This window comes from Patiria miniata, unplaced genomic scaffold (assembly GCF_015706575.1).
Source record: "Patiria miniata isolate m_02_andy unplaced genomic scaffold, ASM1570657v1 HiC_scaffold_9, whole genome shotgun sequence".
NCBI classification, from domain to species: domain Eukaryota; kingdom Metazoa; phylum Echinodermata; class Asteroidea; order Valvatida; family Asterinidae; genus Patiria; species Patiria miniata.
Window position 1 is genome coordinate 24,148,927 of NW_024037076.1, and position 12,716 is coordinate 24,161,642.

The 12,716-nt window shown below is 42.0% G+C and overlaps 1 protein-coding gene across 2 annotated transcripts; it reads left to right on the top strand.

The window, feature by feature from the left end:
- Nucleotides 1–1,481: 1,481 nt before the first annotated feature.
- LOC119719899 (neurogenic locus notch homolog protein 1-like) lies at nucleotides 1,482–11,511 on the top strand. 2 transcript variants are annotated; one of them, XM_038189369.1, is made up of 9 exons: nucleotides 1,482–1,654; nucleotides 4,367–4,451; nucleotides 6,556–6,702; nucleotides 7,170–7,307; nucleotides 7,778–7,912; nucleotides 8,246–8,365; nucleotides 8,786–8,905; nucleotides 9,422–9,532; nucleotides 9,617–11,511. In XM_038189369.1, the coding sequence occupies exons 2-9, from the start codon at nucleotides 4,397–4,399 to the stop codon at nucleotides 10,477–10,479; spliced, it is 1,689 nt and encodes a 562-aa protein (XP_038045297.1). In that variant the 5' UTR covers nucleotides 1,482–1,654; nucleotides 4,367–4,396; the 3' UTR covers nucleotides 10,480–11,511. The 2 variants fall into 2 exon arrangements, with proteins under 2 accessions (XP_038045297.1, XP_038045296.1); XM_038189368.1 differs by having other exon boundaries at nucleotides 9,422–11,511.
- The last annotated feature ends 1,205 nt before the right edge of the window (nucleotides 11,512–12,716 follow it).

Sequence of the window (12,716 nt, forward strand, 5' to 3'; positions counted from 1 at the left end):
CAAAGTACGGAAAGAAAACTAGTGGCAAATAACTCTACCATACTGAGTAGAAATTGAGTCATCTTTATTATTCATTTACATATCCGTGACAAACTGGTCCAGGTTCTTTTTATTACAACTAAAAACCATATTAGAAATATGTAATAATTTTCAAATGATCTTAACCGATTTCTCCCACTCTTTTTTTTTTTTACCGTCCACACATGCAACTGAATCAAATGAATTGTAGAAACATGGAACTCTCATTTCGTCTCAACGATGTCAAAACACAACCACATTAGGAAGGGACGTTCGTTTTGTGATTATTGCTTCATGGTGGTTACAAGTAACCAAAATACACCACATATAGTTGTTCTATCCACATAAAAGACGAAGAAACACCTGCGATCGCTAGACAGAAAATACAGATAACATGTATGTCTTTTTAGAGATGCTCCACTATTAAACATGGCAGCTAGCCTCAGAACGCCATGTTGACACAATTGGAAATCTCATCAAGTTGCTTCACCTCATCTAAGAATAGGCAGTGAATTGTGAATAATTGGCTTAGGTTTAGCAAATCTCTCTCGTGTCTTTCTTATGCGCAAACCCTCCCGTGCATGGACGTTTTGTAAAGAACTCCGTATATATTCTCATGCAAAGTTTCCTATGGTGATGGGAGGTGGGCCTTGGGAGGGGGAACTGAACTGTTTATAATCCTGAGACTAACAGTAAAAAAAGAGATCTCACCAATTTTTGCGTAGCTTAACATGCACAGTATTATTCTACTTACTTCACAGGTTTGCAACCCGATGTCTAGTTTTGAAATGAGGGTCTATTTCAAGATCGTTTATGGAAACAAATCTCCCTTGTTTTCTATGTACTAAAACGAAATAATTGTCAGCAGAGCGAAAACCTGTGTAGAAGAAGACAGACGCATTGAAGCGATACTTCATGCAACTGCTTGAGCCATTTCTTTTGTGGGGGGGGGGGGGGGGGGGGGGGGGGGGGAGAGAGAGACACGCCTTAGTTTTGTTGTAAGGCTATATACATTGTACATGTATTTAAACCGCGCGCTTATACCTTGGTAACACGGATGGGTACTGGAAAAACAGATTGTTAGACAGACTGCTTGTCACTAATTGAACTGACACTTCCATATTTGGGCTCATTCTGAGGGCACAAGAACTGTTTATAGATTGTCATAGTTTCCCAATTTGTACACGTCAGTTACTGGGGAAAAAAACACATCAGCGTTTCCCCGGCAACGGAGGTCAGTACTGGCACCGCCTAGCACAACTTACAATTAGAAAATGAGGAGGCTGCGTAGGCGAAGAAGAACGGATCTCTTAGTAAAGAAAAGAAAGCACGCGTCATTCTACTAGGAATGCCTCCAACAAAGGCTACCAGCAGGCCTGGAATGTAACAACCATCTTCTTTTCTAAAGACGTTACGTAAGTCTTAAAATAGAAGCAGGGTGGTATAAAGACCGGGTCAGCTGCCTGCACCACAGATTATATCGCCAGAGCTCAGAGGAGAAAGTGAAAGGAATTTAAGAGCGCTACTGCTACTGTGTTACACCTGGTGTGAACGTTCCCGGTGGGCACTTGCTCGGACAAACACCTGTTATACTAGAACGGAGTTTTAATCTTAGGGTTAATTTTGGAAAATAAAGGTAAGTTAATTTTATGACCGTTTGTCTCTGTGTTTGTTATTTAACGAACTGGCATCTACAATGTTGTGGAGTAGACATTATTCATGATGTCAGTATAGCCATCTTTTTAACGTTCTATGTCCGTTGTTTTGTTCGGGTGTGGCACCCTAGTGATACTTCTTATCTGCATGTGTATCACTATAGTCGGTAAAGCATCCCAGGGGAAACATCACACCAACTTAGAGAGAAAGCAATGTGAAGAAATTACAGTTGTAGAGGTGGGAGGAAAAGCCCAGAAGATATTCTGGTAAAAACCCAGGGAATCAGGTTGGGACTGAAAACCCGATCCACATATTGACCCAGGCGGGATTCGAACCCGGGTCACAGCGGTGGACGGCGAGGAAAGTACCGCTACGCCAACCTGACTCCCATGTGCCTATCTTGAAGCAAAATGATTACATGTACAAGCTTTTCAAATAAGATATCACGCCCAAAATGGTCAAACAAAGTCATTAAGCAACTTTGAACAGAAAACGTCCCTCTCCCGTATGTTTCTAAAATTCTAAGGTATACATTCCTAAAAGTTTCTCTCGAAAGATAAAATTGACTCTTTTCTTTTTAAAGACCAAATACATCGCCGAGTATATCAAGTGGTCTTTCCTGCTCAAATACTGAGTGCTTCCCATAATTCTTTAGCAGGTAAATCAGTGAATGATAGTTGACAGCGGAGCACAGAATATACCGACTTACCAACTCTAAAGTGTCTGCAGCAAAATCTATAGGACTGCATAAAATGTTACATGCCTGTAACTAGATTGAATGTGTTTTACCTTGTTCTCTACGCAACGGTATCTTCGAGTGTTACAGTGATGTCGAAATCCAACTATTCTGAATCATTTTTAAAACAAAAGATTCGAAAATGATGGCAGTTTGCTGATGCAACAAGCTCTTCTGTTTTAATAGTTGGACAGCTTCGCACCAATGTAGAAACACACACGTCCATTTGCTGTTTATTTAAGGGTAAGATGTTGTTACTAAACCTCTTTTTTCCTCAGGTATAAACGGTAAACAACGTTATGATATGATGGTTTGGTAGTATAAATACACATTAGATGTACTATTAGTAAAGAAGTACCAGAAGTGTTGGTTCTGAAAGAATTGTCTTTAACAGTGTTTCTTTAAGTACATGTAGTTCCTTCAACTAAGGCCAAAAAAAAGAAGTCTCCGGTTTCTGGTATGCGCGCGCGTCGCCGTAGCCATGCGCGTCGGCAAAACGAAAAAAAAAAATTCCATGAAAGATGATGTCTCAAAACCGCCAAACTCACTGGTTTGACTGGAATCCAGCTGCTGCACAATTTTAACGTGTTTTTAGATTGGGTTATGGTCGAGAATAAGCTTAATGTGGCCTCTTTGGACTCCCATATATTTGCACTAAGTTTAGTCGGGCACCATTTGCAGTCATCAGCCGACACTTGAAGCAAAAAAAATCAGGTAAAAAAAAAAAAAGCCGCGTCGCCGCACCACTTTTTGGGCAAGCTCCATACCAGAAACCGGAGAATTTTTTTTGGCCTAACCGAATTATTTTTATTCACTCACATTATTCATCCTGTGGATTTTGGTTGCGCAACGTTTTAGACTCATCTTGATCCCGACAATCCGGAATTGTAGCCTTTTTTTTCTTTGCAAGATCCACTTAAACCTAGCTGTCTAAGCTTTAAAGTTTCGAACAAATATCCCGAAGTGTTCTTCACAACAGGTTAATCCGATTTCCCTAAACCCCTATCAAAGAGGGAATATTAAAAACAAAATCGAGGACACTCAAGCTCATGTCACTGAGAGCCCCAGCTGTTTGGTTTAAACCAGCTTGAAAACCATTTGGCTCGAGTCCCGGTCTTTACTCGGTAGAGATACAGAAGACATTATTGTTTAAATTTCCTTGATTTTTGCTGCAATTGTTCTGCAAATAACCCAAAAAGCATCTCACTTTTTTTGGCCAAGGTTAGCTTACAGAGAGAAATGGTAACGCAAACAAGAGCAGCTTTCGGAAGCATTAAAACGGGGAAGGTATGCGTTCGGTAACAAACAACATATGGGGTTCCAAAAAATCCACTTGATGTCGCCGTTTGTTGTAGGCCCACTTGATTTTTCTCAACTATCTATCAAGTATCCATCATCATTTCCTCTCGATGACGTTGGAGCGATTGGAGTTGCTACAAACATGAATTTTGATGATTCACTTTCTCTCTATAATAACACCCAAACCACACCCTCAGTTTTGCATCATGCTAGCCAGTCGGTGTTCACGGAGCGTCGTGATTGACAGTAATGACCAAAGCCTATTGTGTCCCATGTCCTTCGGTATACCATTAGCAGCTCTATCACATAAAGGGTTTCCATTGCTTCCTCGTTTGGGACTTACACAACCAAGCTATACTCCCAAAGGAGTCATTGTAAGAAATATAATTACCGGCGGTATTCATTGGTTTCCTTACGAAGACACCAATGCCGTCAATGAAAGGAAACCTAAAAAGTGTTCTCCTACATCTATGCAAGTTTGAGATTGCACATCTGGTAGAAATTAGTACCAATGCATCGATAGAGCAACGCTTATTTCGTGTTATTGGTATAGAGTCTTTGTCTTGACTGCTCAAGTGCTAGAGACATTGATGTCTTGAGAGTGTCATATGTCGTTGCAGTATTCTTTTGTGACTAGATCTTTCTGTATTTTCCTAGGTTGCGAATCGGATCAACAGTTCCATCGACATGAAAACGCAACTGGTAGTATTTCTGGCCCTGGCCGCAACCGGCTATTGTTTCCGTAAGTATACCAAGCAAAACCCTTGACTTTTTTTTTTAACGCAAAACGTAATTGAATGACTTTCAAACGAACAAAGATTGTTTGTCTTTGGACAAGCACCAAGTCAAACTCAATAGACTTCATGCTTAACAACCATCTTAGAAGGCGATGCCTTTTTTTTTGCTGGGATATGCATAAGTGAACCTTTGGTGTATTCATTGTTGAATTAAAATAACACAAGTTGCCCTCGAAACAGGCCGCTACGCTATTATAGCTAGAGCCTACTCGGCAAAGGAGTATCATCGTACGAACGCGACACAAAAGGTTATCTTGTTATGGTAGATAGGTGGATTTCTTCAGTCTATGCGCGGTAATTTGAATTCGTATAGTGAAGATCATTAACTCCCCTACATGATCAACTAGGACCCACACCCAACCTGGCAAATTTCAATAGCACATGGGAAACTGCACACACATGACTTTGATTCTGGAGGTGAGCCAACCCAATAAAGAAGACTGTCAGTCCAGGGGTACTGTATCCATCCTGGCAGATTCCAACAAAACATGCCGTTGGAGATTGATGGGTTCACTGAGATCTGTTAGGTTTAAAGCCCAGCCTTTGCCACAACCCACAATTCAGACGCGGCCTTCAGTGGGATTAGAATGGCATTCCAAGGGATTTCTGGCGAGAGGAAACATAACACCCTCTATTCTCGTTCTATTCATTGTACAGACACTGTATAGACTTATTGGCGTAAAAGGAAGCAAACATCCAAACCAAAATTTGTCTGACATCGCAGAGAACTTTACTCTTGTTGGTTGGCCTTCAATTTGCAACTTTTTGATGCCCATGGTTTTACTGATGGGATCTATTTTTCCAAGACAGGTCGATATCTGGCTTGGAAGAAAAGACAAATTAACCTCACCTTCTCATGTGGATAATTATCGTCATTACCACGTTTTAATCTGCGAAACTTGGCTTGATGTTTTACAAAGTGGCAGCCAAGTTTGGCTGTCAGTACAGTGCTAAGCCGCTGTATGACATTGGGGACCTTACGTAGTTGAAATGCTATATTCTAACTATGCAAAGGGAATCACAATTTTGAGGCCCTCGTTTATTTATAACAATGCAAGTAGAAAGAGCGCGAGTCGTAGAAAAAAAAACTCCCTTTAGATTCAAACGGTGGCTTCAAACGGTGGCCTCATTTTGAGCTGTCAAGCATGGCTGGTGGGGCCTTAATGAGCGGTCGATGACCAGACACCCACGTCACGTGACGAAAATCCATTTGAAGGATTTTCGGGACCTCTGAACTTTCTAACCAAGCATACAATAAGACTTGAAGAAATGAAACATGCTGGTGGGTGACAGTGTTTTTTTTTTCGCTCTGGCATCTTGCCAACTCTGGAGGCCAATTTTTTTTGCTCTGGTATCTTGCCAACTTTGGAGACCATAAGTTCTGATGACCAGCGATTTACTTCCAAAACAAATCTTTATTCCGACATAAGCATATACGTTTTGTTTACGTGAGAAACCATTTGATAAGTTTGTAAGTGTCCAAACATTTGAAAAAACGCTGTCAGCGCAAGGAGAAAACTCGAACAGAATTATGTAATGTTTGGCTGCAATCAATATTCATTTAAGTGCTGGTATTTCATTCATTTAAGTGCTTGTATCTTCTGCTGAACACTATCGAGGATGTCAAAAAGAGCCTGCAAAGTGGAGGATTTTGAGGGGAAAAGGTGTCAGCAAACTTTATCCAAAGAGATACTTATTCTGGGTGGGAGTAGTTACTGTTCCGCTAGAATGCCATAGGGATGAGGTTAAGTACCCTTAAAGCCGGACACAAAGTGGACACTGAGTGCAATGATGCATGTTTTTTCCCTGTCCTATTCTGATGTGTTCTCAACAGAAACCATATTGATAACCTTCACAAAGTTACGAAGAAAATTACACAAACTTTGCAAAGCATTAATGCGGGAGTTCTCCGCCACTACCAATGTAAGCACACACCGTGCGCATTTGTCATGCTCACACATTAGTATCGATCCTAGGTTAAAACAAATGGAACCCGATTTATCTTGTTTGTTCTTAGATTCTCATGGTTAATTTGTCCTCACTTCACAGCTTCCAGGGAGACGCGATCAACTAACTCTGCCTGTGACCCCAACCCCTGCTTCAATGGAGGTACCTGCATGGACCTGGGCAGCTTCTACGTGTGCGTTTGTGAACAGGAGTACCTGGGAATGCACTGTGAAACGCGCGAAACCCCTGGTTAGTTGGCTAGCAGTACCGAATCACACACGTCTGACCACGCATAAATGCCTGGAGGTTTATGCCACGGTTTGCGTGATATCATGTTCAGGTCCGAAAGTCGCATTTATTGGGAGCAAAGGCCCATCTCATAGTTATTTCTTTGATTAGTCCACTACTGAGTTGTGTTGGCAAACCATGACTTTGATCACAATAAATGTCCTCTGCCGTGGATAAGCGTAAGAAAACAGTTACTTTTGAAATTGAGTTGTATACATCTTAATGGTATACATCTTGGTAGATTAACCGGTGAATGTTGGTCTATTTCCCGCTTGTATAACACGGTGTATGATCGCTTAATTTTAGCAATAGGCATGCAGCGCTTCATACTAAAAAAAACCAACAACTCCAACATTTTCACAACATAAGCCTGTGATTTACTGCACGAATTATTCATAAATTATTTTGACTTCACATTGTCATCACAGTGGCTGTAGTGCAGGAGGATCCATGCGACCCCGATCCTTGTCTTAATGGCGGACTGTGTTATCGCCAGGATGAGAGTGGGACTAGCGCTAGGCAGTTTCGCTGTATCTGTCAAGGGAATTTTGCGGGCGAACTCTGTGGTAAGGCGTATTTTCTAAACCGTTATTAAAGTTGTCATGATAGTTGCCATGTTGTCTACACTGGCTTTCAAGTTTTCAGCACTTGATTTGTCATGCATGTTACATCTTTTTGACAGCAGTTTATGGTCAAATTTTAACTTGGAGTTACACAATGAACTGCTAACTTTTTACATTGGATCACGGGTAGCTCTTCTGTTCTCTGTTTTCCTCAATGCTATGCACTTGTTGCTTTTGCCACACATGACGACTCATTTGCGTATCACTCAGTATTCCCTTTTCCCATGTTGTCTTCGTATTGTTTGGTAATTGCCATCTGCATTAAGTTGAAACTTTCCTCTTGTAGATGTCGATTTTACTTTGTAGAGGAAAGGACGCCTATTTTACTGTTCGACACAATTCATTGACCATCACCTTAGTGGCAATGTACCCTTCCCATCAATTCCTACTCGGAATGCTTCTTTCACCAACAGGTGCCCAGCTGCTGACGTCAGAGTGTGAACCTAATCCGTGCCAGAATGGCGGTGCCTGCGAACCCAGCCAAACCGCAGCTTCAGGCTATGTTTGTCGATGTGCCGAATCCTACGGCGGAGCCAACTGCGAAAGAAGTAAGAGCCTTTATAATTATGTCCTCTGTGTTAAACTCAACGCTGCGATTTGTCTTTATAGTTGCTCAGTTTTTTGCTTGGATGTGTGTTCTTTCCTTTGCCTATTCCGCGAGCATGCATTCTTAGCAACTGGGTGACTTGGAGATTTCCATCCTCTTGATCAACCGCGTAGCTCATGTTCTATGATTGAAAGCTGTCACTTTGGCTCAGGTGATTAAGTTAAGGAGAAACGTGAGTCAGACAGAACCACGTGTGTGGTAGGGATTCTGGTCTACTTTGTTACAAATTATGTTTTTCTCACTTAACCATCCTGTTATGTTTTTGTGCTGACAGTGCCTTGTGATATGGATCCCTGCATGCACGAAGGCGACTGCTTCACTGGATACAAGAACAGAGGTCTCTTCATGTGTAGATGCAAGACAGGCTTCAAGGGCGAGCAATGTGAAATCTCCGGTAAGAACAAAAGGTTCAGTCTTGCTTTTTTCCAAGCACTAGGTAGACTTGACCGTCATGACTTGTATCTTTAAGAAGGCATGGACATCTTGGGAAGATTTTAAGCAAGATTTGCTTTTTGATCTTACGTTATCCTTCTGCATCTGCGGAATTCATAAAGCATTTGGACGCGGTAGCACCTTGCCAACATCTCGAATTCCCGGGCTAGGGCGACAAAATAACAGCTCAACTTTGGACCGAACATCTTGAATACAGGGGTCTTCGGTCTCTGAAATGCAAGAATACACAACATGGACACAGACATTGTAGATGGATCCACGCAACGGGGCTATGCTCAAGCTGCTCACTTCCGTCACCTATTGGATGGGCCAAAAATTCAAAATTGTTTATTCTCTTTTAATCTGGCTTTCGTTGTTGTAGACCCATGCATGGACAACCCGTGTGGGGAAGGCAACATGTGCAAGCCGGGTAGCGATCATACATTCACCTGCATGTGCCCCTGTTCCCCTGGAAGCACCTGCCTTAGTGGACCCGATGGAGGTAAGTCCAAAATAGAGATTGGAGTCTTGTCCTTAAATATTTATTAAAAAATAAGCCATGCCTTAAAGATGCTGAAATTTGACTGACTGTAATGCACCGTGACGATCCAACCTTCCCTGTCATCCGATTGGCTTAGCCGGTTGCCCTCATATTTGAATTGAATTGACCCCGAGTATCGATCCTCCTCTAAGGTCCGAAGAATCAGCCCGTTCCTTGATGCCTGCTGATGACACTGGAGACATTTACATGTAGTTGGTATTACTTATAGTCGAAAGAAATCAGCTGAGCACCTGTAGTTCACTGGAAGCCAAACGGATCGAATAGCCTCTTTTCAGAATGACAAGATGCCTTGTGGATAGTAGCTGAGGACCGACTGATCATCCTATCAGTTCAGATTTTTGCTCACGACATGTTGAGGGTGAGGATTTTTTGTTCTTCACACCCTGACAGAACCTTAAGTTGAAAACTTTATTAATGCCAACCAATGATCTTGTTTTTTTTTCTCGCAATTCACAGGTAATGGAGAGACAGACGGAGGAGATAGCAGTACAGAAAGACCAGACGGCAGTGAAACCGATAGTACCGGTTCCGGAAGTTCAAGTTCCAGCGGTGGTTCTGATAGTTCTGGTTCCGATAGCGGTTCTGGTGGTTCTGGAACCGGAAGTGGAACTGGAAGTGGTAGTACCGATTCTGGGAGCTCTGGTAGTTCTGGTTCCAGCAGTGGTTCTGATAGTTCTGGTTCCGATAGCGGTTCTGGTGGTTCTGGAGGTCAAAGTGGAACTGGAAGTGGTAGTACCGATTCTGGGAGCTCTGGTAGTTCTGGTTCCAGCAGTGGTTCTGATAGTTCTGGTTCCGATAGCGGTTCTGGTGGTTCTGGAGGTCAATCTGGAACTGGAAGTGGTAGTACCGATTCTGGGAGCTCTGGTAGTTCTGGTTCCAGCAGTGGTTCTGATAGTTCTGGTTCCGATAGCGGTTCTGGTGGTTCTGGAACCGGAGGTCAAACTGGAACCGGAAGCGGTAGTTCTGGTTCTGACAGTGGCTCTGGAACCGGAAGCGGTAGTTCCGGCTCCGGAAGTTCTGGTTCCGACAGCGGTAGTGGTAGCTCTGGGAGTGGAGGTCTCACTGGAACTACATCGCCATGTTTTCAAATGATGGAAGAGACCGAGTATTGCAACCGACGTGGGTTCTGTGTTGAAGACGACACTAGTGCATTCTGCCGTTGTTTCGACGGTTATCGGGGCTCCACCTGTCAGCTAGTCGATGATCCTAGTTCTGGCGGAGACTCAGCTACCAACGGCACCGGTTCTGATAACTCCGGTACAGGGACAGGGACAGACGGCTCTGGGACGGACGGAGGCACCGGGGATGGCAACACTCTCCCCCAGGTCGGACCGGGATCAGGCTCCAGTGGGTCGGGTACATCTGGGATCAGTATCAAACCGTGCTTCGACATGATGCGCGAGTCCAACAACTGCACCAATCACCAGGGGTACTGCATGGAAAGTCGGAATGCCGGTGCCGCGTGCGTCTGCTATCCCGGCTTTCGAGGCGTCGACTGCTCCGAGACCATATGAGCATGTGCTTTACTGAATTCCAATGTGTATTGCAGTGTGATAAAGGAAGGACTAAGCGAAGTCTAACGTTTAAACATAATACATGTATCATGATTTGGTCAACTTCCTCATCGTCTAATTGTATTTCTTAAAGAAACTTTTTTTGGGGGCGGGCCTCCTTTATCTGAATTTCAAAACACAGAGATTACTTCAAATCTTACTAGCACAAACGATTCCATTTTAAAGAGTGATTATTGTATTTTCATTGTAGATCATTCTATAGAAGTCGGAGCTTTAACCAATTTAGGGTTAATCACTTAACCATGTACAGAAATGGAATGTCTGCATGATAATAATAATTAAACATTAACTTAATGCCGCGCGCTTATCTTTTCAAAGGTCACCCAAGACGCATGCTTTAGGTCAACACGTCGTGTTCTGGTGGTGGGAATATGCAATATAGAACTGTATGAATGTAAGAAAAACATACTAATCAAATAACTGCTGGAGATAAAAAAAAACTAACGTGGCCTGAGTTGTTTTTATTTGTTTATTTCAGGTCAGTTGAGTGAGTGAGCCGTTTGTGGCGGTTTAAATCATTTTCTTCTTCTTGAGATTATAGGATAAGGACATTTCAATCATATCCTAATTTTGTTTGTCGAAAGGTTGTTTTGAAGAGAACATACCCCAGGTCATTCGCCATTTTGCATTTTATAAAAATAAATGAAAAAGTAAACGACACAATTTATGCAATCGCTATTTTTGTGGGAACCCCCCTCCCCCCCCAAAAAAGGGTATCGAACTGTCTATTCCCAACTCTTTTCTTAAGAATTTTTGAATTCCCTGCCGGCAGGAAAATATCTAGTTATTTTTAAAGATTATATAAGGAAAAAGTTGGTATAATTAACCATTAACTGTATAATAATCATTAACTGTGTAATGTGTGGCATTTATATACTCACAGAAAAGGTGTGTAATCATTGTATGTAATTGATGTTTCATTGAGTTAAAGCGTCCGGTAATTCTGTCATGGATTAAAACAAGTGAAGTTGACATGTCTTTGTTTATTACTTGATTCCTTTTTTCTAATGTCATGGCATACAGTTTCTTGAGTATTCTCAAGATATGAGGGGGGAAACTATTTGGTTTTATCCACAACGGTCTTCAGCCGCACATTCACAGTGATTTTTTTAACTAAAGATGTTTTTCTTATCTTGACGAGGATGTTCAAGAACAAGACAGCCATATCAGGACATAGCAACATGGTAACATGAGATGATCGACTGTCCAATTGAAAATAAAATGAACAACTCTTTGTTGGGGGGGGGGGGGAGTAAAATGGGTAACCAATTACATTCTGGTGGGGCAGGGGGTTAGACACCATCCGGCAAATAAGGGCAGTGTTCAAGACGGATGGGAATGGACACTATCCGACAATAGGTGGCGCAAAATACACACTGCGCATTATTGCAACACAGACAAGTTTGCCCTTTTATATCACGTGATGTTTACTCCAGTTCAGGACGACAAGATCAGAAGGAATGCTTTCAGTTATTAAATTGCAGCACTTAATTTTCCGTGTTTTTGTTATTCTGACCAGGAACATTGCGAAATACTCCAAAATGGCATACATTTTATTGTGTTGCAATATTCCTTCTTAATGCAATCCGGGCGTGCCGTACATGGCCTACGTGTCTAAGTTCTAGCACTTGGCAACACACTTTTGTACGCAATTCTCAGACTTGGTTTACCTCACACACCTCACACACCACGAATTATAGTAGCGCATGATCAATATAATAAAACTAAAATACCCCCTGGCAATTTCTTTTCAGCTTTTATTTGAATGGTATTTGGCAGACCTTGACACACTTTAGGGCCGAGTAAGTTCGCCATTGTACCTTTCAGTGGAGAAGAATGTGTGTGGTTTTCCACTATGCCCATTTTACGCAGCTAGTTATGCCATTGCGTGCGTACATTTTTTGCTTTGACAACAACGATCGAAGGCTGTACGACAGTTGCAAAAAAGTCTCAAAGCAGAATTTTCCTTATACTATGGATTGTCAGAGAAAATGTATATAGCAAGACCTATATATGGGTTGAGACTTTCTTAAATGGTCTAAACTAAATATTTCAGAGTAAAATGCTGAGTTTCCCAATTCTATCTTGGGTGATAAATATTACAGGCTGAAACACATGAAATAATAAACTTCGTTAAAAAGAGTTACAAGCAAATATTATAAATGTAGTTTTACCAA

What these genes read in the sequence shown, in the direction of transcription:
- LOC119719899 (XM_038189368.1), top strand. Translation starts at nt 4,397, where the DNA reads ATGAAAACGCAACTGGTAGTATTTCTGGCCCTGGCCGCAACCGGCTAT. An exon ending in CGCAACCGGCTATTGTTTCC is followed by an intron (nt 4,452 to 6,555) that starts GTAAGTATACCA and finishes CTCACTTCACAG; the next exon opens with CTTCCAGGGAGACGCGATCA. An exon ending in CCTTAGTGGACCCGATGGAG is followed by an intron (nt 8,906 to 9,421) that starts GTAAGTCCAAAA and finishes CGCAATTCACAG; the next exon opens with GTAATGGAGAGACAGACGGA.